A 21980-nucleotide genomic window follows, 5' to 3' on the forward strand; every position below is an offset into this window, starting at 1 on the left:
TTAACAATTTAAGCTTTCATCTTTCAATAAGCAGCATATTCAAATGCCTGCATGTTAAGTGTTGATGGAAACTTTTCAAGGCATAGCTTTGTGCAATTGCAGATTATTTCCCATATTCAACAATGATTGAATAGTATTTCTCCTAAGTGTGCATCTAAATACAGTGCTTCACCTAGATCGTTGATGACTAGTGTGTTATCTTCTATTACAGTGCATGTGCTAACTGTGCTTTTAAATATTAATTCTTTGCAAGTAGCTTTTACAACAGTGAAAAATATTTAACATACATCAACTGGTTCAAACATTTTCCTGAAATGTTTTCCAGCCCTTCTGGGAAGTTGTCGGAAATGTCCATGGTTCTATTTGCTTCTGTCGTGCGTATCAGAGATGGCCTCCCACTTTCTGCTTCCACAGACTTTGAACACAACAAAGGAGTACAGGAAGTCAAGAAACATCTTAAAGTGCTTTCAAAAAAGCTAAGCCATCTGCCTGACCGATGCACCCTAAAAGGTGTACAGTACAATATACAGTAAGTCTTTTGTAACTCTTTCCCATTTGCCTTTGAAGGAAAGAAAGCAGTTATTTTTATCATGTGATTTGTGTTCTTAAGCACCTTTACAATTAAGGCACTGTCTCTGCAATAAAGTTAGAGTTGGTAAGCAGTCTTATGTTAATCTGACATAAAAATATGTCTGCATCTGCAGAGAAAGAAAACGTTAAATGTTATGATGAAAGATGTCTGATTTTTTTATATGTATAAATACAGTTTTGAAGTTGGATTTCAAATTATCAGCATATGAGGTTACTAACATTTGAGGGGTTTTAAAAAAAATTGGGCAGGTGATTTTCATTTTCCCAGAACGTTGCTAATGTGTCATTATCTAAGAAAGGCTGTAAGGAAAAGCCAGGGAATTCAAGATCGGTAAGCGTTATGTCAGTGGTAGTTAAGTAGTTGGAGGGAATGCTGAGGGACAGGATTTGGAATGGCAAGGACTGATTAGGGCTGGTCAACATGGATTTAGGCATGGAAAACTACCTCACTAACTTAGTTGAGGTATTTGAAGAAGTGGCAAACAAGTTTGGTGAAGGCACAGCAGTAGATATTGTCTGTATGGACTTCAGCAAAGCGTTCAACAAGGCTCTGCATGGTAATCTTTTTAGTAAGGTTAGATCACGGGATCCAGAGGGAGTTAGCCAGTTGGGATATGAATTTAGCTTGAGGGAGGGAGACAGGGGGTGGTGTCAGAGGGTTGCATTTCAGACTGGAGGCTTGTGACCAGCAGTATGCCACCAGGATAGGTACACGGTCCACCACTTTTTGTCATTTATACAAATGATTTGAATATGAATATAGGACGTATGGTTAATAAGTTTGCAGATGATGCCAAAGTATGTGGTGTAGTGAGTGGTGATGAAGATTGTCTCAGACTATGAGGGACCTTGATCAGATGAGCCATAATAAAGATTTATAAAATCATGAGCATTGGTAGGGTGAATTGCCAAAGTCTTTTTCCTCGGGTGGGAGAGCCCAAATTTGAGGGCATAGGTTTAAGGTGAGAAGGGAAAGATTTTAAAAAGGAACCGGAGGGTTAACTTTTTTTTGCAGAGTGTGGTGCATGTATGGTACGAGTTACCAGAGGAATTGGTGGGGGCTTGTACAATTACACTATTAAAAAGGCATCTGGAGGGTATGTGCACATGAAAGGTTTACAAGGACGTGGCCCAAATGCTGGCAAATGGTACCATGTCAGATTGGAATGTCTGGTCAGTGCAGACATGTTGGACCTAAGGCTGTGTTTCCATGGTGTATGGCCATATAATACAGCAGGTTTCTGAGCAGGAAACCCCTGGAGTGTTATGGAAAGTTATTTTTACTGTGGCTTATGATAGAGGTGGGGTAAACATTGAAGACCATTAACTTGGTTTTGGTTCTGGATAATCTGGATAATTGATTTCAGATTCAAAAGCCTGGTGATTGAAAACTTGTAAGGCAACTCAGAGGCGACCTAAATGGAGTCAGGAGAAAATATAGTTGAACTTCTAGAGAGGAGTGTAGGACAATTCACCTCCAGAAAAAAGTTTAATTTGTGAAGTTTACAAATAAGGAGTGCTTAGTTAGAAATTTGTGGGTCATTAATAACTGAGAAAGACTAAGCTGTTGGTTTTGCTGGTATTTATGTAACAACGTTTTCCCTGGAAAGGATCTGAGAAGAATCAGTTAAATTGCATTTAAGTTTTCTTTAATTCATCCATGGAATGTGGAATCATGAGCTGGGCCAGCACTTATTGCCTGTTCCTAGGTATCTAGAGGGCAGTTAGAGCCAATCACTTGTGGGTCTGGAGTTACATGGATGCCATACCAGAGCAGGACGATAGGTTTCGTTCCCTAAAGGACATGAGTGAACCAGGTGGGATTTTTTTCTCAAAAACTGATAGTGGTTTTATTCCAGATTTTTATTGGATTCAAATTTCACCATCTGCCCTGGTAAGGTATGAGCCCAAGAACATCACTTTGGGATTCTGAATTACTAGTCCAGTGACATTAACAATATAACAGTACTGCCTTCAATTAAGGGATAATTTCTCTAGATTTGAATCTCTTGGATGGTGTTGAGAAACAGGATGTGACTTTGCTATGTGTTCAAACTGTATTCTGTATTTAGATGATTGGGTTTCTTTTTTCTTTTTGTGTAATAAACCTGTATCGTGAAATAAAATCTGCAGCCTTATGTGACTGTGTTTCAATAACTGACCAACACATTAACTAAAATTTGAAAACAAAACAGCTTCATGTCAGATTTCATTCTGGGACCTGACATGTCTAGTTGTGTCAACATCCGGGGCCATAGCATTTCAAGCTCAATATTACTCCTTTTCGAAGCTCAAAATTCGAAATCTGATTTTGGCAGTATTAGCTGAGTGAAGAATGTTGACCAGGATGCTGGCAAAACTTTGTGACATGTTACTCACAATGTCCCATGGATCCTTTACATTTAGCTCAGTGACAAGACTGGTTTAATATTTTGTCCTAAAGCAGCACCTGTGAACCTTGCACCCGTGTAGCTGCACTGAGCTTATCTGCACGTTTCCTGCTGTGGACAATTTTCTGATGTGATACAACCTAATGGTTTAGAGTGATATTGTTGTCAGAGGGAGTTTGAGTGCATTTACTGAAAATGGAAAACAAGTGATTCAGTCTGATAGACATGAAACGTTTGAAGAATATAATTGAGTTTACGTTTGAGTGACGCAAGCTTGGAAATGGTATTCATTATAAAAGTTGAAGTCGAGACCCTAAATGAGATCGCAAGCTGAAATTTTAGGCTCACGAGCACTGAGTAAGCAATGATCAAGCCTTTCTTGCTCCCTGTTCTCAGAAATCTTCTGTTTCTCATTCCTCCCTCTAGCTTACTGTGAGCACGTGACAGTTTTCAAGCCTCAAAATAGGATCATAATGAGAAAATGCTTGGGAAGCACAATATTATGCGTTCCATCAATCAAATGATTCTTATTTCTTTCCTCCTTACTGTTGGTTGCATTGTTCACAATGTTTGGCTCTATGCAAATAAAGTAATTGAGTTTTGCAGAGTGAGGCAAGTATATAAAAAATAAAGCTGTGGAAACCCAAATGCAGATAAATGTCTTCCTCAAAGCACTTTTGTTCAAACCTGTAAACAGGTCAATATCAGAGTAAAGGTCAACTGTGTTTTTGTAACACACAGATTAGTCACTGGTGTACATTGAATGAATTAGAGTAGTTGGTGAAGGATTGGCTTTATGCATGTGATTGACTTGGGACTTGTGCAAGATGAAGATGTCAACCTGCTTTTGTTTATTGTACTAGTTGAAACTTTTCTTAAAATGAAGGAAGTGCAACAAAGCCAGCTTTACCTGATATTCAAGCGACCTTTGACTCCTAGACCATGTTTTCCTGTTTCATTAATTATCTTAAATGTCACCATATTTCTGCAGTTCCCAACACGATCGGAGGCAGTTGTGGTTGGTTGGCTTGCCGAGCTGGTTCGTTGTTCCACAGACGTTTCGTTACTTTGCTGGGTAACATCATCAGCGCAGCCTCCAATGAAGTGCTGTTGTGTTTTCCCACCTGTTATTTAAACTCTGGTGTCCATTGAGCTGGATTACCTCCCTTCCGGTTTTCCCTTGCAATGGGGTGTGTGTGGGACCGAACTCTGTTTATGGATGGCTTTCTTAGTGGAGAGCCAAGCTTCTAGGAATTCCTGTGCTTGCCTCTGCTTTATCTGTCCCAGCATTCTGGTGTTGTCCCAATCAAATTGGTGGTTTTCCTCATCCATGTGGATGGAGATGAGTGAGTATTGGTCATGTCTTTTTGTTGCCAATTGATGTTCATGTACTCTTGTGGTTAATTTCCTTCCTATTTGTCCATTGTAATGTTTGTCACAGTCTCTGCGGGGAATCTTGTATATGCCATCGGTGCTGTCCATAGTGGGTAGTGGATCTTTGGTTCAGTTGAGCGGTTGGGGTAGGGTTGATGTTGGTTTGCGTGCTTTTCTGATGCCCAGTGGTCGTGGGAATCTTGTTGTCAGTTCAGATGTGTTCCTGATGTGATGAGTGTGTCTGGGCAGGCGATATCTTCCTAGTGTTGTTCATGTAAAAGGCATCTTCTGACCCAGTTTTTCAGGTATCCATTGTCTTTGAATACTCTTTTTGGTGTAGTTCTGTGCTGCTGCCGTGTGTTGTTGCCCATTTTAAATAATGTTCTCATGCAAATTCGTTTGTGTGTTAGGGTGGTTGCTGTTGAAATCCAGTACTTTGTCAGTGTGTGTGGATTTCCTTAATACCTTCGTTAGGAATTCCCCATTGGTCCTATGTTCCACGATCACATCCAGGAATGGGAGCTGTTTGTTCTTCTCCACTTTGGTGAATCTGATCCCTGTGAGGGTATTATTTATTACTTTGTGTCTCCTCTAGTTTGATCCATTTAATAATGACGAAGGTGTCATCCACGTATCTTATCCATAGTTTTGGTTGGATTAGCGGAAGGACCATACCTTCAAGTCTCTGCATCACCCCTTCAGCTATTAGTCCGGAGATAGATGATCCCAGGGTGTCCTATTGATCTGTTCATATATTTAGCCACAAAAGGTGAATTAGATGGTGAGGCAGTAGGCCCACTAGTTTCAGCATTTTCTGTGGAGATGGTGTTACTGGGATCTTGTTCTTGCTTCTGCTACAGATCTACTCTAAAACCTAGACAATCTGAGGCAGCCCCACTAATGCGGTGTAACCTAGCAAAAGAGGTCATTCAGCGTGGTGATGGTTGACACTCTTTAATCCAAAATTAATGAACTTGTTGAAAGCATAAAACTGCAGAGACATAAATTTCTCTTCTTTTAAAAAGAAGGCATGGATATATTACGTTTTGTTTCTGTAGCTGATGGTTTTATTGTAAATTTGTTTCTCTCCTCCTTCAGTGAAGGTTTTCTAGGTGTAGTTGAATTGATTACACAACAGTGACATTGAAGCCCCACCTGTGGTTTTGTATGTTACACCTTTCCAAAAACGGTCAGAGAAATAAATAAATTGAGCATTTAGAGGCTAATTTGCTTAATGTTTCCAAAGGCTTTCCACTGCAGACAATCTGGGGGAAAAAAAAGCAATCGCCATTTGGAAAAGTATGGCTAATAAATGAGCATCAGCAAAGATTTGTTAAAACCATACTACATTTGACTAACTCGGTTAAATTCTTTAAAATAACCGAGACACTTGATTGCTTTATCAGACTGGAGGGAAGTATAAAGCGACATTCCCCAGGAATTAGTTAATAATTTTAAAGTTCACATCTGACTCAAATCTCAACTTTGGTAAACATCACGGAGAACAATAACAGATTTTAGTAGAACATGGATCAGTGAAATTGGATGTGATGTGGCAGCAGGATAAAACATTACATACTAGCATGAAACCTGAGGGAGGCAATACAAAGGCAGTTTCAAAGTGGATGCAGAAGCAGACAGACATGAAGGTGTATGTGCACAATCGTTTTCAAGGTGTTAGAAGTTATGATCGATTCCATGACTTTAAAAGATATAGAGTGCAAAGAGCAAAATCTTCATAAGGCTGTCCTTGTGCCTCAGTTGAAGCATTGTGTTCAATTTAGGGCACCATATTTTAAAAAACATACGTATTTCAGCAAATTACTTGCTCCTACTGAGCCGTTGGAATGGCATCTCTAAATGAGATGACCAAATTGTGTCTCATTTTAACCCATTTCTTTGCTCAGAACCTGTGCTAACTTAGAAATGGTTGTCGCTCCCTTTCATGTGAGCAAATAAGGCTTTTGTTCCACGTTTGGCCAAATTTGAGGCCAAACTGTAGCGGAGAAAAGACAGTCTGATAATACACTGTGCTATCCAGACCCTATTTTACCCCTATTATGTCACTGGCCTAGGAATCCAGAACCCCAGGATACTTAACTAGAGACATGATTTCAAATCTGCCATACCAGATGATGAAATTTAAACTCAATTTTTAAAAAATCTGGAATTAAAAGCTAGCCTAATGGTGACTGTGCAATCATCGTTGATTCTCGTTATCCATCCGTCAGATTACTTGCTGTCTTTTGGGAAAGGACATCTGCCATTCGTTATCTGGCCTGACTTACAGATGACTCCAAATCCGCAGCAATGTTGTTGACACTTAACTGTTCTCTGAAATTCTGAGGAAGCCACTCAGTTCAAGGGATTATGAATGGGCAATAAATGCTGACCTAAACAGTTACTCTTGCTTGCAATGAATAAAGTATTTTTCAACATCCTAAGATAACATCAGAATGAAAGTAAGGATTGTGTTTTTAAAGTTTTTGAAATTGTCATTATTATTTTAAGAAATAATATACGTATGTTTCCATGGCTAGTTTGATGAGTCAAATAGACTCAACATCAAGATAACAAAGTGTGAAGCTGGATGAACACAGCCGGCCAATCAGCATCTCAGGAGCACAAAAGCTGACGTTTCGGGCCTAGGCCCTTCCCGAAACGTCAGCTTTTGTGCTCCTGAGATGCTGCTTGGCCTGCTGTGTTCATCCCGCTTCACACTTTGTTATCTTGGATTCTCCAGCATCTGCAGTTCCCATTATCTCTAGACTCAACATCAGCTGGCTTTCTCTCTGTGGATGCTGCTTGACCTGTCTCTCCACTTTTTGTTTTCAGTATAGATTCCAGCATCTGCAGTAATTTGCTCCTACTTAGTTTGATAAAACCATGTCGAGTTTATCAAACAGGAATTCAGTTTTTCTTATTTGTTTATGGGATGTGGACTTCACTGGTTAGGCCCCTTTCCCTAATTACGTTGGAGAAGTTGGTGATTTGGGGAACACAGGGTGTGGTTAGGAAGAGAATTGCAAGATATTGCCCCAGCAACAGTGGAGGACTGACGATACGGTTCCAAGTCAGGATTGTGTGGCTTGCACAGGATCTTGCAGCTAGTGCTGTTCCCATGAATCTGCTGCCCTTGTCCTAGATGTGTTAGGTTGTAGGTTTGGAAAGAGCTATCAAAAAAGCTTTACTATAGTACACCTTGGAGATGGGGCACACTGTTTCCATCATACATTGATGGTGTAGGGAGTGAATGTTGCTGGATGCGATGCCAGTGAGGAGGTGATGGCCTAGTGGTATTATTGCTAGACTATTAATCCAGAAACTGGACTAATGTCATGTGGATCTGGAATCGAATCCCACCACCACGGCAAAAGGTAGAATTTGGATTCAATAAAAAAAAAATCTGGAATGAAGACTATGAAACCATTGCAGATTGTCAAGACAATCCCACTGGCTCACTAATGTCCTTCAGGGAAGGAAATCCACCATCCTCACCTGGTCTGACCTACATGTGACTCCACACCGCAAGCCCTCTGAAGTGGCCTAGCAGGCCAGTCATTTAAAGGGCAGCTAGGAGACGGGCAGTAAATGCCTGTCAGCCGACAATGTCCCACAAGTGAATTAAAAAAAATCAAGCAGTCTTGCTTTCTCCTACCCGTGTCTGTATCTTTAGTGTACTTGAGCTTTGCTTATCCAGGTAACTAGAGAGTATTTCAGCACACCTCTGACTTGTGCCTTGTGGTTGGTGCAGAGGCAGTGAGGAGATAGGAAGTGAGTTACTCACTGCAAAATTCTAGTCTTTGATATGCCTCAGTAGCCACAGTATTTGTGTTGCTGGTCCAGTTTAATTTCTGCTCAGTATTAGCGATTCAGTGATGATATTAGGAACAGAGTACGCCATTCAACCCATTGTGTCTGCTTTGCCATTTGACATAATCATGGTTGATCAAGCACTTAAGTGCTTTTCAGTCACATTATTCCCATAACCCTTTATTTTTCCATTAATCAATGGCATAATCAGTCTACATCATGCTCAAAGACTGAGCTTCCACAGCCCTCTAGGGTACAGAATTTGAAAGATTCACCACCCTCAGTATATTAAAAAAACTAATCTTGGTCCCTTATTTTGAAACTGTCCCCTGGTTCGAGACTCCTGTACCAGGGGAAACATTTTACCTGCATAAACCCTGTCTATCCCTTTTAAATATTTTACAGGTTTCAATGACATCACTTCTTTCTTCAAAACTTTCAAGCATACAAGCCCAGTTTGCCCAGTCGTCACAGGTCAGTTTCCCCATTCTGGGAACAAATCTGGTGAACTGTTGCACTTACCTGCTTCTAAGACAGTATTATATTTTCTGAGATAAGGAGACCAAAATTCCTCTCACTGCTCCAGGTGTGGTTTATCCAAGCTGCTGTACGATTAAAGCAAGACTTTATTTCTCTGCATATGTTCTTTCTACCAAAGTGGGAGCTAGCTTGCATTACTAGAACTGTCTTGCATTGTTTGCCCTTCAATATTGAGAAACAATGGCTAGATTCTTTTAATGTGGCGATAGGCATTGCCTGACACTTGAGTGGCATGAATGTTATTTGCCACTTTTCACCCCAAGCCTGGATAAGGTCCAGGTCTTGCTATAAATGGGCACAGACTGTCCCAGAATACCCCAGAAAATCTGGAGAGTCACAAATGGTTCCAAACAATGTTCATTTATTAGTGCATGTCGCTATTTCTGAATTTATGATGGAGAAAAGTCATTAATGAAGCAGCTTGGACTTAAGACGTCATCCTGACGAACACGTGCAGAGATGCCCAAAGGCTGAGATTGACCTACAGATATCCACAACTTTTTTTTGTGCTAGGTGTGACCCCAACCAGCAGAGTTTTTTTTTTCCCCCGATTTCACATTGACTCCAGTTTAGCCAAGGAATGTTGATGCATTCCCAGTTAAATGCAGCCTTGATATCAATCCTCTCAATTCTGAAGTTTAGCTCATTTGTTGCTGTTTTGACTACTGGGCAGCAGTATTGCTCAGGACATTTTAATATCATTACATGACAGAGTAGTAGGCGCATGCCCAGTAGCCTGCCCCAGTCATGTCACTAACAGGGAAGTGATGACCTTTGTTTTTTGCAAATTGGAAGAGAACTTCGATTGGTAACATTTATTTTCTTGTTGACTGTTTTGTATCTCCCACTAGCTGGCTCAGAGTAAATGAAAGTGTGTAAGCACGTTGTCTGCTCTCTAAGTGACTAAGATGCAGTGACATCAGGATAAAGAAGAGGCTGTATTTCTTAACAAGCCAGGAGTATTTTTTGTCCTCACTTTCCTTCCTCTCCAAAAGTAACTTTGTCTATTTTAATATGCTTTTGGATGCCTGTGGTCATTAATTTGCTTCAATTGCTGTAGCAGTCTTTAATCACCAGTCCCTATTGGTACAATGTGTTCTACTATAAATAAGTCAGTCAATTTTAGTTTTAATATTACAACCCAACAGCACAATAAGACTAACCTTTCGTTCTCATGTTGATGCCTGAAGCTGCTTTGCAATCCACCATGTAGCTCAGAACTTGGAAAAACACCTTAAAAATGAGTTTTGCAGTTTACATGATACTTTAATCTTGTGGTTTGCTTCCACACAGCTTTCTTGGCACAATATAAGGTAGTAGAATCTGGTTAAATCATAGTTTGTGAATGATGTAAAAGCATTGGAAATGGTTTAGCATAGATTCACTAGGATATTACAGTTATAAAGAGAGAAATTTAAAGTTAGGGGTTTTCAATGCTGGGAAAGTTGAAGGAAGACCTGTCAGGGCTTTCAAGGTATGAAACAATACAATGAAGTCAGTGGCCAAACGATTGTTTCCATTGGTGAGATCGTGCCAGGAAAGCACAAATTTTATGACCATCTCAAAGAAGCCTGACTTGGAATTGTACTGCTATTCCTTCACTGTTGCTGGCTCAAAGTCCTGGAATTTACTTCCAACAGTGCCGTGGCCCTACCTACAGCGTGTGGTCTGCAGGAGGGCGTCTTCTAGAGCATTTGGGGATGGGCAATTAAAATCTGGCCCATCCAGTTGGTTAGTTCAGTTGAGTGGACAGCTGGTTCAGTTCCCGCACCTGCTGAGGTTACAATGAAGGACTCTGTTTCTCAACCTCTCCCCTTACCTGAGGAATGGTGACTTTACCTTTATTCAATTGACACCCTCATCCCATGAATGAATACTTTTTACAAAGGGGGCCAGAAAAGTGAAGAAGCTGAATACAGCATAGAATTCTTTTGAAAACTCTGGAAGTAGAGTCTTCAAACACTAATTTGAACAGGAGACCTGGTTGTTAATGTAATACTGCTATTGTTGTGCTGCCACATTTTGTAAACCTGAGTGGTGGCTAAATTCATATACTCTGTCAAATTTGGAATATGATTTAAAATGTTTTTAATATTTCTCCTGGTTAATAAATGCAAGTGCATTTAATTTATTCTCAATTGTAGAATAGAGTAATTTTAATATTGTACCTTTTATTCGTGAACCTTTTTGTTACAGTAATTGTTTCATTATTTTCTGTACGATACATTTAAAACTTTGTTCTTCTCCTTAGTTTTATAAGCTCATTGGGACTGGGGTATTTGATGATCTGTTCTGAGAATTACCCAAATGTCCTTGCTTTCTGTTTCTTGGATGAATTGCAACGAGAATTCATAACGTTGTACGACACAATGAGGATAAACATTGCTGTCAGGCCATACTCCTTCATAGAATTTGGTGAGCTTGCATGTTTCTTTTCTGTAAATGCATTATATGATAATGAAAGCAATGATGGTTTGTCTTCTAAAATGCAAATTTATGGAGAGGAAGATATGCCAAGTGTTAATTACGTGCCACTGAGGGAAAAGCAGATATATTTTAAAGTTTGTTAATTTATTACGTAGAATATAATGTTTCATTTTGGCCCAGTGAATTCAGATGTATATGTCATATCTTTCTCTTATAAAGCAACTTGGGCATAAATGGAACTATAACAAGGAGATAACAAGGTGTAGTGCTGGATGAACACTGCAAGCCGAGCAGGAAAGCTGATATTTCGGGCCCAGACCCTCGTTCAGAAATCAGGAGGGGGAGGAGGTTTTGAAATAAATAGGGAGAGAGGGGGAAGCGGATAGAAGTTGGATAGAGGAGAAGATAGGTGGAGAGGAGACAGACAAGTTAAAGAGCCCGGGATGGAGCCAGTAGAGGTGAGTGTAGGTGGGGAGGTAGAGAGGAGATAGGTCAGTCGAGGGAGGACAGACAGATCAAGGGGGCGGGATGAGGTTAGTAGGTAAGAGATGGGACTGTGGCTTGAGGTGGCAGGAAGGGATAGGTAGAAGGACAGGTTAGGGAGGCGGGATAGGCTGGGCAGGTTTTGGGATGCAGTGGCGGAGGGGAGATCTTGAAACTTGTGAAGTCCACATTGATACCTATCTCTAAAACTCTTATAACAAGGAGGGCAGTTGTATAATTATCCACAATTTAGTAGTTTAGTTAAACTGTGGAATAATGAACAGGAAAATTTGTGTTATCCAGCTTGTGCCAGGTTTGAATGTTGCCAGTAAATCAAAAATGCTGCTCTGAGTTTTTGAAGTAGTTTGTGGGATGTGGGTTGCACTGGCTAGGCTGTCAATTATTTACTGTTCTGTATTTAACATTGTGAAAGTAGACATGATTTGCCTTCTTGAACTACTGCAGTCTATGCACCCAATATTTAGTCAGAAAGCTCCAGGACTTCTAACAACTTACTTGGAATGTTGACACATTTCCAAGTCAGATGATGTGTGGCTTGAAGGAGAACTTGCAAATGGTGGTGTTCCTGTTCATCTGCCGTCCTTGTCCTAGGTCATAGAGGTGGATTTGGAAGGTGATGTTGAAGAATTTTAATCGTTTCGTTATTAGGAGAACAGTTCTTTTATATCACTTCAGATTGACAGCATCAGTATTTTGCTTAGTAACATTTCTTTAATAATTGCCAATGGTCAACCTACTGTTATGGTCTATGTCGGAAATATTTTAGGTAAACATTTTGTTAGTTATTGTCATAATGAAAATGCAAAGCCAAAAGGACTCCATTTTAATTTGAGTTGAACCTGGATTTTCAGCATTAGGGCCCTTGAGAGTTTGAGCACCGCTTTTGAACTCTAAATGCTACAAGTGTAGCTTTTACTGGTGATATAAATGTGAGTGCAACTAACTGAGCATTGGTGTCAGAAGGAATGACATAATTTTTAACAAGGCAACAAACTAGAAGCCACTTCTATGAACCCAAAGCCATCAACAGCTGGACCAGTGCATATTGCCATCCTTAGTTACCCCTGAAACATGGTGGTGAGCTGCCTTTATATCCTGCTGCAATCCATTTGATCTAGGTACATGCATATTGCTTTTAGGGAAGGAGTTACATGGTTTTAGCCCAGCTAAAACGTGTTTCTACAAGTCGAGATGATGAATGGCTTGGAGGAAAACTTGCAGGTGGTTGTGTTTCCATGTAACTTCTACCCTTGTCCTTTTAGGGAGTGGTGGCTATAGATGTGGAAGTTGGTGTGTAAGGAGGTTGGGTGAATTTCTACAGTGTATCTTGTAAATAGTACATATTGCTGCTGTTGAGCTTTGGTGTTGAAGGGAGTAAGTGTTTTCTGATATGCTGCAAGTCAAGCGGGCTGCTTTTCCCAGAACAATGTCAATTGTACTGAGCATTGTTGGGAAAAAACACTCTTCATGCAAATGGGTAGTATTTCATCATGCTCTTGACTTGTGTTGTGTAGATGGTGGAGCGGCTTTGGGGAGTGAAGCTGAAAGTTACTTAATCTGCTCCTAACTGCTGACCTACTGTCATGGCCTTAGTATTTGTATTCCTAGTCCAGTTTACTTTCTGGTCAATGGTAACGTCGTCAATGTTGATCATGGGGATTGGTAATTATTCTTTAATTCACTGGCGGGAAAAGGGCATTGCTGGCAGACCAGCATTTATTGCCGTTCCCTACTTGCCTTTGAGAAGATGGAGGTGACTTGTCTCCTTGAAATATTGCAGCCCGCATGCTGTAAGTTGACACACAATGCAGTTAGGGAGGGAATTCCAGGATCTTGACCCTGCGATGTAAAGGAATGACATTATATTTTCAAGTCAGGATGGTGAATAGCTTGGTGGGGATCTTGCAGGTGATGCAGTTCGTATGTATCTGTTGTCCTGGTCCTTCTAGATGAATGTGATTGAGGGTTTAGAAGTTGCTGCCTTAAGATATTTGGTGAAATTCTGCAGTGCATCTCAGTGCATTGCTGCTGCGTCAGTGTTGGAGGTAATGGATGCTGCTGGCTACTTTGTCCTGGATGATGTCAAGTCCCTTGAAATATTCCAACACACCCCAACTTGTACCTTGTAAATGGTGGACAGGCTTTGCGGAGTCAGGAGGTGAGTTCTTTGGTACAGTATTCCCAACTCTGATGTACTGATGCAACCACTGTTTATTTGGCAAATCCAGTTGATTTCCTGGTCAGTGGTAACCCACAGGATGTGTATAGTGGGCAGTTCAGTGATGGTTGAATGTCTAGGAACGATGGATAAATTGTTTCTTACTAGAGATGGTCGTTGCTTGGAATTTGTGTGCCATGAATGTTATTTGCCACTTGCAGCCCAGCCTAGAATTTGCTCAGATCTTGCTGCATTTGCACACTGGCTACTTCAGTATTTAAGGAGTATCATGGGTGAGTTTAATCTGCATATAGATTGGGTAAATCAAATTAGCCACAATGCGGTAGAGGAGGAATTCCTGGAGTGTATAGAGGATGGTTTTCTCGACCAATATGTGGAGGAACCAACTAGAGAGCAGGCCATCTTAGACAGGATGCTGTGTAATGAGAAGGAAATCATTGCCAATCTAGCTGTGCGAGATCCCTTGGGAAAGAGCGACCATAACATGAATTTTTTTATCAGTGCAGAGTGAGGTTATTGATTCAGACATGAGGGTGCTGAACCTTAATAAAGAAAACCACGAGGTTATGAGGCGTGAGTTGGCCTTGATTGATTGGGGAGAGTTACTTAAAGGGATGACAGTGGATAGGCAATGGCAAACGTTCAAAGAACGCATGGGACAACTGCATCAACTGTTTATTCCTGTCTGTCGCAAAAGCAAAATGGATAAGAGGGCCAATCCATGGCTTACAAAGGAATTAAGAGAAAGTATCAGATCCAAGGAAGTAACATACAGACTGGCCAAGAAAAATAATAAATCTAAAGATTCGGAGAAGTTTGGAATTTGGCAAAGAAGGACCGAGGGATTGACTAAGAAGGGGAAAACAGAATATGGAAGTAAGTTTGCAGGGAGCATAAAGACTGATGCTAAGACTTTCTATAGGCATGTGAAGAGAAAGAGATTGGCAAAGACAAATGTAGGTCCCCTACATGCAGAAATGAGGGAATGTGTGACAGGGGGCAAAGAAATGGCTAAGGAAGTGAATATATACTTTTGTTCTGTCTTCCATAAAAGAGGACTCAAGTCAGATACTGGAATTGTTGGAGGATGCAAGATTTAATGAGAGCAAAGAACTGGGAGAAATCAAAAAGTAGTGACAAAAAAAACTGCAGATGCTGGAATACAAAGTAGAAAAACAGGAGGCTGAAAGAACACAGCAGGCCAGGCAGCATCTGGAGGAAAGGAGCAGTCAACGTTTTGGATATTACCCTTCTTCAGGACTGCCAGTTTGAAAACTCCTACTTTGTTTCCTGTCTGTCCTGAAGAAGGGTAATACTCGAAACTTTGACTGCTCCTTTCTTCCAGATGCTGCCTGGTCTGCTGTATTCATCCAGTAATAGTAGAGAGTTGATGCTGGGAAAATTGTTAGGATTGAAGGCCAATAAATCCCCAGGGCTTGATAATCTGCATCCCAGAGTACTTAAGGAAGTAGCTCCAGAAATAATGGATACATTGGTGGTCAGCTTCCAGGATTCTACAGGTTCTGAAACAGTCCCTGCAGATTGGAGGGTAGCTAATGTCATTCCAATATTCAAAAAGGAAGGTAGAGAGAAAATAGGGAATTGTATACCCGTGAGCCTAACATCAGCAGTGAGGAAAATTCTCGAATCCATTGTCAAGGATTTTATAGCCAAGCATTTAGAAAGCAGTGGCAGGATCAGACAAAGTCAGCACAGATTTATGAAGGAGAAATCATGCTTGACAAATCTGTTGGAATACTATGAAGATGTAACTAGTAGAGTTGATAATGGAGAGCCAGTCGCTGTATATTTGGATTTACAGAAAGTGTTTGACAAAAGTTCCACATAAGAGATTAACATGCAAGATTAAAGCGCATGGGATTGGGGAAAGTGAATTGAAATGGATAGGAAACTCATTACAAGAGGTTTTGAGTGCAGGAGCAGGGATGTGTTGTTGCAGTTATACAGAGCCATGGTGAAGCCACACCTGGAATATTGTATGCAATTTTGGTCTCCTTTTCTGAGGAAGGATGCTCTCGCTCTCGAGCGAGTGCGGCAAACTTTCATTAGACTGATTCCAGGGATGGTGGGTCTGACGTATGAGGAGAGATTGACTAGATTTGTTGTTGTTTTCGCTAGAGTTAAGACGAATGAGAAGGTGGAATTTCAGAGACTTATACAGGATCAGACAGGTAGATGCAGGGAGGATGGCCCCAATGGTAGGTATGTCCACACCTGGATCACGGTATGAGGATTTGGGGTAGATGATTTAGCGTGGAGATGAGATATTTCTTCATCCAAAATGAAATTCATTACCACAGGAAGTAGTTGGTGCCAAAACATTGAATGTATTCAAAAGGTGAATAGTTGTAGCACTTGGGGTGAACAAGATGAAAGGTTATGGGAAGAAAGCAGGATTAAGCTGTTGACTTGGACAATCAGCCATGGTAGTGAAGAATAGCACCGCAGGGATGAAAGACCACTTCCTGCTCCAATCTTCTATGATTCTATGAGTAGCAAATAGTGCTGAACATTGTGCAATCATCGGTGAACATCCCTACTTCTGACCTTATGATGGAAGGAAGGTCAAGATTCAACGGCATTGAATATGAAGATGTGCTGATTAAATTCTTCTTGTTGGAGACAGTTTTTGCCTAGCAATTTTGTGGTGTGAATGTTACTTGCATCTTGTCAGCCCAAATCTGGATATTGTCAAGGTCTTCCTGCCAAAAACATAGACTGCTACATTGAGCTATGTGTAATCACCAGCAAACTTGCCCCTTCTGATCTTTTGATGGAAGGAAGATTATTAATGAAGGAGTTGATGAAGTCTGGTCTTAGGCCACTCCCTTGAGGAACTCCTGTAGAGATGTTCTGAAATTGAGATAGCTGAAATCCACCATCTTTCTTTGTGTCAGGAATGACTCTAACCAGTGGAGAGTTTTGCCCCTGATTCCCATTGACTAGTTTTGCTCGAGTTTCTTGATGCCACACCCAGTTCAATGCAACCTTGGTGTCAAGGGCAATAACTCCTAACCTCCCCTCTGGATTGAGCAGCAGTTTCCTTCCTTAAGGGAAATTAGGACAACCTGGGTTTTTATTTTATCAACAATGGTTTCACAATTTAGATGGTTTCATTAAACTTCTGTTTCAGATTTTGATTCAGTTTGAGTACCCCATCTGCTGTGGTACGATTTGAACCCAGGTGACCCGAACGTACTTTGGTCTCTGGTTTACTAATCTTATAACAAAGCACTAAATATTGTCTTATAAGCACGGTTTTGAATTCACTGCACAGATCACGGAAGTGTGCACGATGATTGGTTAAGGAAGTTGGATAGACTCTTGACATTAATGAACTGAGTGAATTGCTGTGTGTATGGGCCCAGTGTAGATTTAATGGCTGAACGGCACCCTCTGTACTCCTTTACCCTAAGAATTTATTTCTTTGAAATAATGAAAAGGACTTCTGTTTTGCTTGTTAAAAGAACAAGTTTCATATTTTAATTGTGTCTACTTTAAATCTCTAGATAATTTTATCCAGAAGACCAAGCAGCGGTACAATAACCCTCGGTCTCTATCAACAAAAATAAACCTGGCTGACATGCAGACAGAGATCAAGTTGAGGCCGTCCCATCAGCTAACTATGCTAGATGTTGGAACAGTGAATGGAAACGTGCATGCACATTCTGCCCCTTACAAGGGGATAGGTGAGGAACTTCTATTTTTGCCAAGTTTCATTAACCATTGGCATGCAGCATGTTAGCAGTAATAAATCTCCTTGCCTAAGTCCTACTACTATTTCTTTATTTCCCCTCTTCTCAATGGCTAATTACTCAACAATAACGATTTATCTTCATATAGCATCTATAATGGAACATCCCAAGATACAAAATAGAAAAATGATAAGACAAAAGTCTCCCCAGATCCCTGGCCACTGACGACATTGGCTACCTTTAAGATGCTCCTTAAAATCAATCTTTCTGCCCAAATTTTCGATCACCTTCCTCAAGTCCCCATTGTACAGAATACAGGGTGGGAGGTTATGTACACCTGTGGACTCTTGGTCTATACTCAGTGGAGTTTAGGTGGATGAAGTCCTTCTGATTGAACCTTCTGATTGAAACTTACAGGCACTGTATAGTTTGAACAGAGTGGACATTGGGAAGATGTTTCCGTTGGTAGGAGAGACTAGGACCGAAGGGTACAGCCATAGCATAAAGGGAAGACCTTTTAGAACAGAGACAAGGAAGAACTTCAGCCAGAGAATATAGAATTCATTCCCATAGAAGGCTATGGAGGCCTGGTCATTTGAGTTTTATTTGAGACTGAGATGGATAGGTTCTTAGTTGTCAAGGGGATCAAGGCTCAGAGAGCGAAAGAGAGAATGGGGTTGAGATTGTAGACTTGCTCACTGAACCAGTGTGTTTGGTTGCAGACATTTCGTCACCCTGCTAGGTAACATCATCAGTGCAACCCCGTTGAAGCGTTGGCGTTCTGTCCCACTTGTTGTTTATATGCCTTGGTTTGTTGGGTGGTTGGCATTACCTCTGGTTCTGCTTTTCTGTGGTTTTCATCAGGACATTATTCAAAAGGACCACAACACACTGCAGCAATCCAGAATTGCACAAAGCAGAACAAGAGCACTTGTACACAGTTTGTAAAAAGAATGGATACCCAGAAAGTACAATTAGCCGTTACCTCCATGACAGATCGTAACAAGAAGACAACTCGGCTAGACACACTAATCACCATACATCAGAGACATATCCAACATGACCACAAGCCTACTCAGACCCCTAGGCATCAGCATAACCCGCAAACGATCAACTGCCCTGCAACAGCTGCTGACAAACATAAAGGGTCCCATACCCACAACCAATGAAAGTAATGTAAAAGTACCATGCAAGGACTGTCAAAAACATTACATGGGCCATGCTGGAAGAAAACTGACAATAAAGATACCCAAACACCAACTAGACACCAAGAGACACTACCAATTCTCACTGGTCTCAATACACATGGACAAAAAGCACAAATTCGACTGGGTCACCACATCGATAATGGCACGAGCCAAACACAGATATGCCAGGAAATTGCTGGAGGTCTTGCATTCCAACCAGAACTCTAACAAACACATTGACCTGGACCCAATATACACGCCACTGAAAAGTAAAACTGGAAGTAATGCCAAACACCCCACCAAACTGAGGCATATAAATAACAAGCGGGACCGAACACCAGTGCTTCAACGAAGGCGCACTGACGATATTACCTAGCCGGGTGATGAAACGTCTGTAGCCAAACACACCGGCTCAGTGAGAAAATCTACAACCTCGTCCACAACCCGAGTTATAAATTTTATCAAAAACCTTTTTAAAAATGGGCATTCCTCAGTGTGGTGTCCTGCAACCATCTGCAGCTGCTTCATCAATGACCTTCCCTCCATCATAAGGTCAAAAATGAGGATCTTTGCCAATGATTGAACAATGGTTTCAGCACCATTCACGAGTCCTCAGGTACTGAAGCAGTCCATGTTCAAATGCAACAAGATCAGGACAATATCCGGGTTTAGTGGCAAATGACATTCGCGTTACACAAATGCCACTTGACTGACACTGCATCCACAAGCATCCACTCCACTTCCAATGCTAAGTAGTAGCAGTGTGTATTATCTACAAGGTGGACTGCAGAAATTCACCAGACATCCTCAGACAGCACCTTACAAACTTACAACCACTTCCATCTAGAAGGACAAGGGCAATAGATAGATGGGAGCCCCACCACCTTCAAGTTGCCTTCCAAGCCATTTCCCAACCTGACTTGGAAATGTATTGTTGTTCCTTTGTTGTCCCTGGGTTAAAGTCCTGGAATTCCCTCCCTAAAAACATTGTGAATCAACCTGGGGGTGTGTGGACTCCAGCAGTTAAAGTAGCTCACCACCACCTTCTGAAGGGCAACAAGGACGGGCAATAAATGCCGGCCGGCCGGCCAGCCAGAGACTCCCACATCCCACCAATCAATTTTTAAAAAATCAAACTAGACAAAAAAATCCATTCATCATTTTGTAAATTTCAGTCATATGCCCTCTAAGCAAATGTTTTACTTTTCAAAGCAAGGCTAATTTTTGAAGCCTATCTTACAGGTCTGTATTCATGACAAAGAGCTCCAAAGATTTGTTCTGGTTGTCTTGCTTTGCACCCCTCACAGTGCCGTCACTGATGACTGGATATAATAAGCATCATATGTACTGATGTTTTACCAATATTATATCAAATAATTGAAACAATACAAGCTAAAACTCATTTGCATCACTTGCAGAAACTGTTGCAGTAATAAGTTTTATTATATCATGTTTTGCAATTATATTATTACAGTGAAATGAAGTGGGAAATGTGACCTCTCCTGAAGGCTGCCTGACAACAAAACTGGGTAGTTGGTTGAGAGAGATTGAAGGAGGCCCATATAGTTTTACTGAGAAGATGCACGGTGTTTCCACTTAGAGGCAATGACAGCAGTCTGAGTGCAAAGGTGAATAGACTGATAGTCTCCAAAGTCCCAGAAAATGGATGAGAATGCTAAATTGTAAATAGTTATGCATTAAACTGTTCATTTAATTCCAAGGTTAAAATAAGAGAGCAAGCATCTCAATTGGCATTTCTGCTTTCATACATGGGCTATCTCGTTCAAATTGTCATGAAAAAGGGTTTTGAGAGAGCAGCATTTCTGAGTTAGCTTTGAAATCATCAGGCAGATTCATCTGCCAGGTCCAGATGAAGCAGAGAAGTTATATTTACTAAGTTGTCTTTCATCGCTTGGATTGAAAAGGTCGATGCCAGGAGGTTAGAAGATTTGCCAAGCCTGTGGTAGAAATAGACTTTCCAGGGAAAAACTTCAATGAAAGACAGTCCTAAGATTGAAAGTTCCCAGTTTAAGAAGGATAAAGCACAGAAGTAAATCACTTCATGTAATTCCAAGAGAACTGAATGTCCTTTTAAGTAGGCAATGTTCAATATTTCTGCAAAGTATGTTTTAAGTTACAATTACAGAGACAAGGAGCATTTTGTTTTGTAATTTAAAATCTAAGTTGTCTACAAAGTGTTTATGTAAATTGTGTTTTCAGTCTTCTGCTACACTGAAAATTTTAGAAGGTGAAATTAGCCAGCTTTAAGTGGAAGTTCAAATTTTTTTTCAGAAGTTATTGGTCTCTAAGATCATAACAAAACTGCAAATGGTCATTCCTAATATTGTTTTTGTTGGTCTTTTTTTCTCTTTAATGAGCACCTTGTGGTTAATCTTTGGTTTGCTAAACTTCAATTCAGAACAGTACTCGTAATTCTGTCTAATGGCCCCAGTACAGATCTGCAAGGAGTTCCCTTCGCTTTTGCAATTTAAGCCAACTATCCATTGAATGATGAAATGGCCTTGATTTCTAAATATTTTATCATGCCATTTGCATTTTAGGAGTCAGGGTATATGGTAATAACTAGCCTATCCTCATCAATAACACTTCAAGGCAGGATTCACAATTCCTCATTCTCAGTGAGCTCCCTGCTACCTTCACTGTGGACATACATTTTAACGTTCTGGACTGTGCAACTAACTTCTTAATTTATTACACTCAAAATACTAGTTATTTAAATACAGTTGTTTAATTTAGCATATATAGAATCAAAAACACACATTTCAAATGTAAGTAGTTGTTTCTGGATTTCTAATGTAAACCTCTGCTGTCAAGGATAAGCAACTACATATGATGGGTACTTCCACCAATTTCTAAGTTTAAGGTAATAACTGTTTGTATACATGTCAACTTAGAGCAGCTAATGTCTGTTGAGCAGCGAGATTTCCGCCCAAACTGGTCTATGCTGACCATGGTCCCTACGCAGCTAGTTCCAATTGCCCACATTTGGCCCAAATCCCTCAACCCTTCCCTTTCATATACCTATCCAAATGTTTTTTAAATGTTAGCATTGTACATGCTTTTGTGGCAGCCCACTCCATATATGCACTACTGTCTGTGTGAAGAAGTTGCCCCTCAAGTCTCTCCCCTAATACCTTAAACCTATGCCCTCTAGTTTCAATTCTCCATCCCAGGGGAAGAAGACTATATGCCTTCATCCTATTTATGCCCCTCACTATTTATACACCAAAAATAAGGT

General features: G+C 40.6%; 1 protein-coding gene across 6 annotated transcripts in view; it reads left to right on the forward strand.

The window, feature by feature from the left end:
- The window catches only part of sec22a (SEC22 homolog A, vesicle trafficking protein), a 77697-nt gene that overhangs the window by 13102 nt on the left and 42615 nt on the right, over positions 1–21980 (forward strand). For all 6 annotated transcript variants that reach the window (XM_059647533.1, XM_059647535.1, XM_059647536.1 and 3 more), the window contains 3 exons: positions 326–529; positions 10960–11123; positions 17349–17528. In XM_059647533.1, coding sequence (XP_059503516.1) covers positions 348–529; positions 10960–11123; positions 17349–17528 — 526 coding nt within the window. In that variant the 5' untranslated portion in view covers positions 326–347. The remainder of the gene's footprint in view (positions 1–325; positions 530–10959; positions 11124–17348; positions 17529–21980) is intronic.

This window comes from Stegostoma tigrinum, chromosome 7, assembly GCF_030684315.1.
Source record: "Stegostoma tigrinum isolate sSteTig4 chromosome 7, sSteTig4.hap1, whole genome shotgun sequence".
Lineage (NCBI taxonomy): Eukaryota > Metazoa > Chordata > Chondrichthyes > Orectolobiformes > Stegostomatidae > Stegostoma > Stegostoma tigrinum.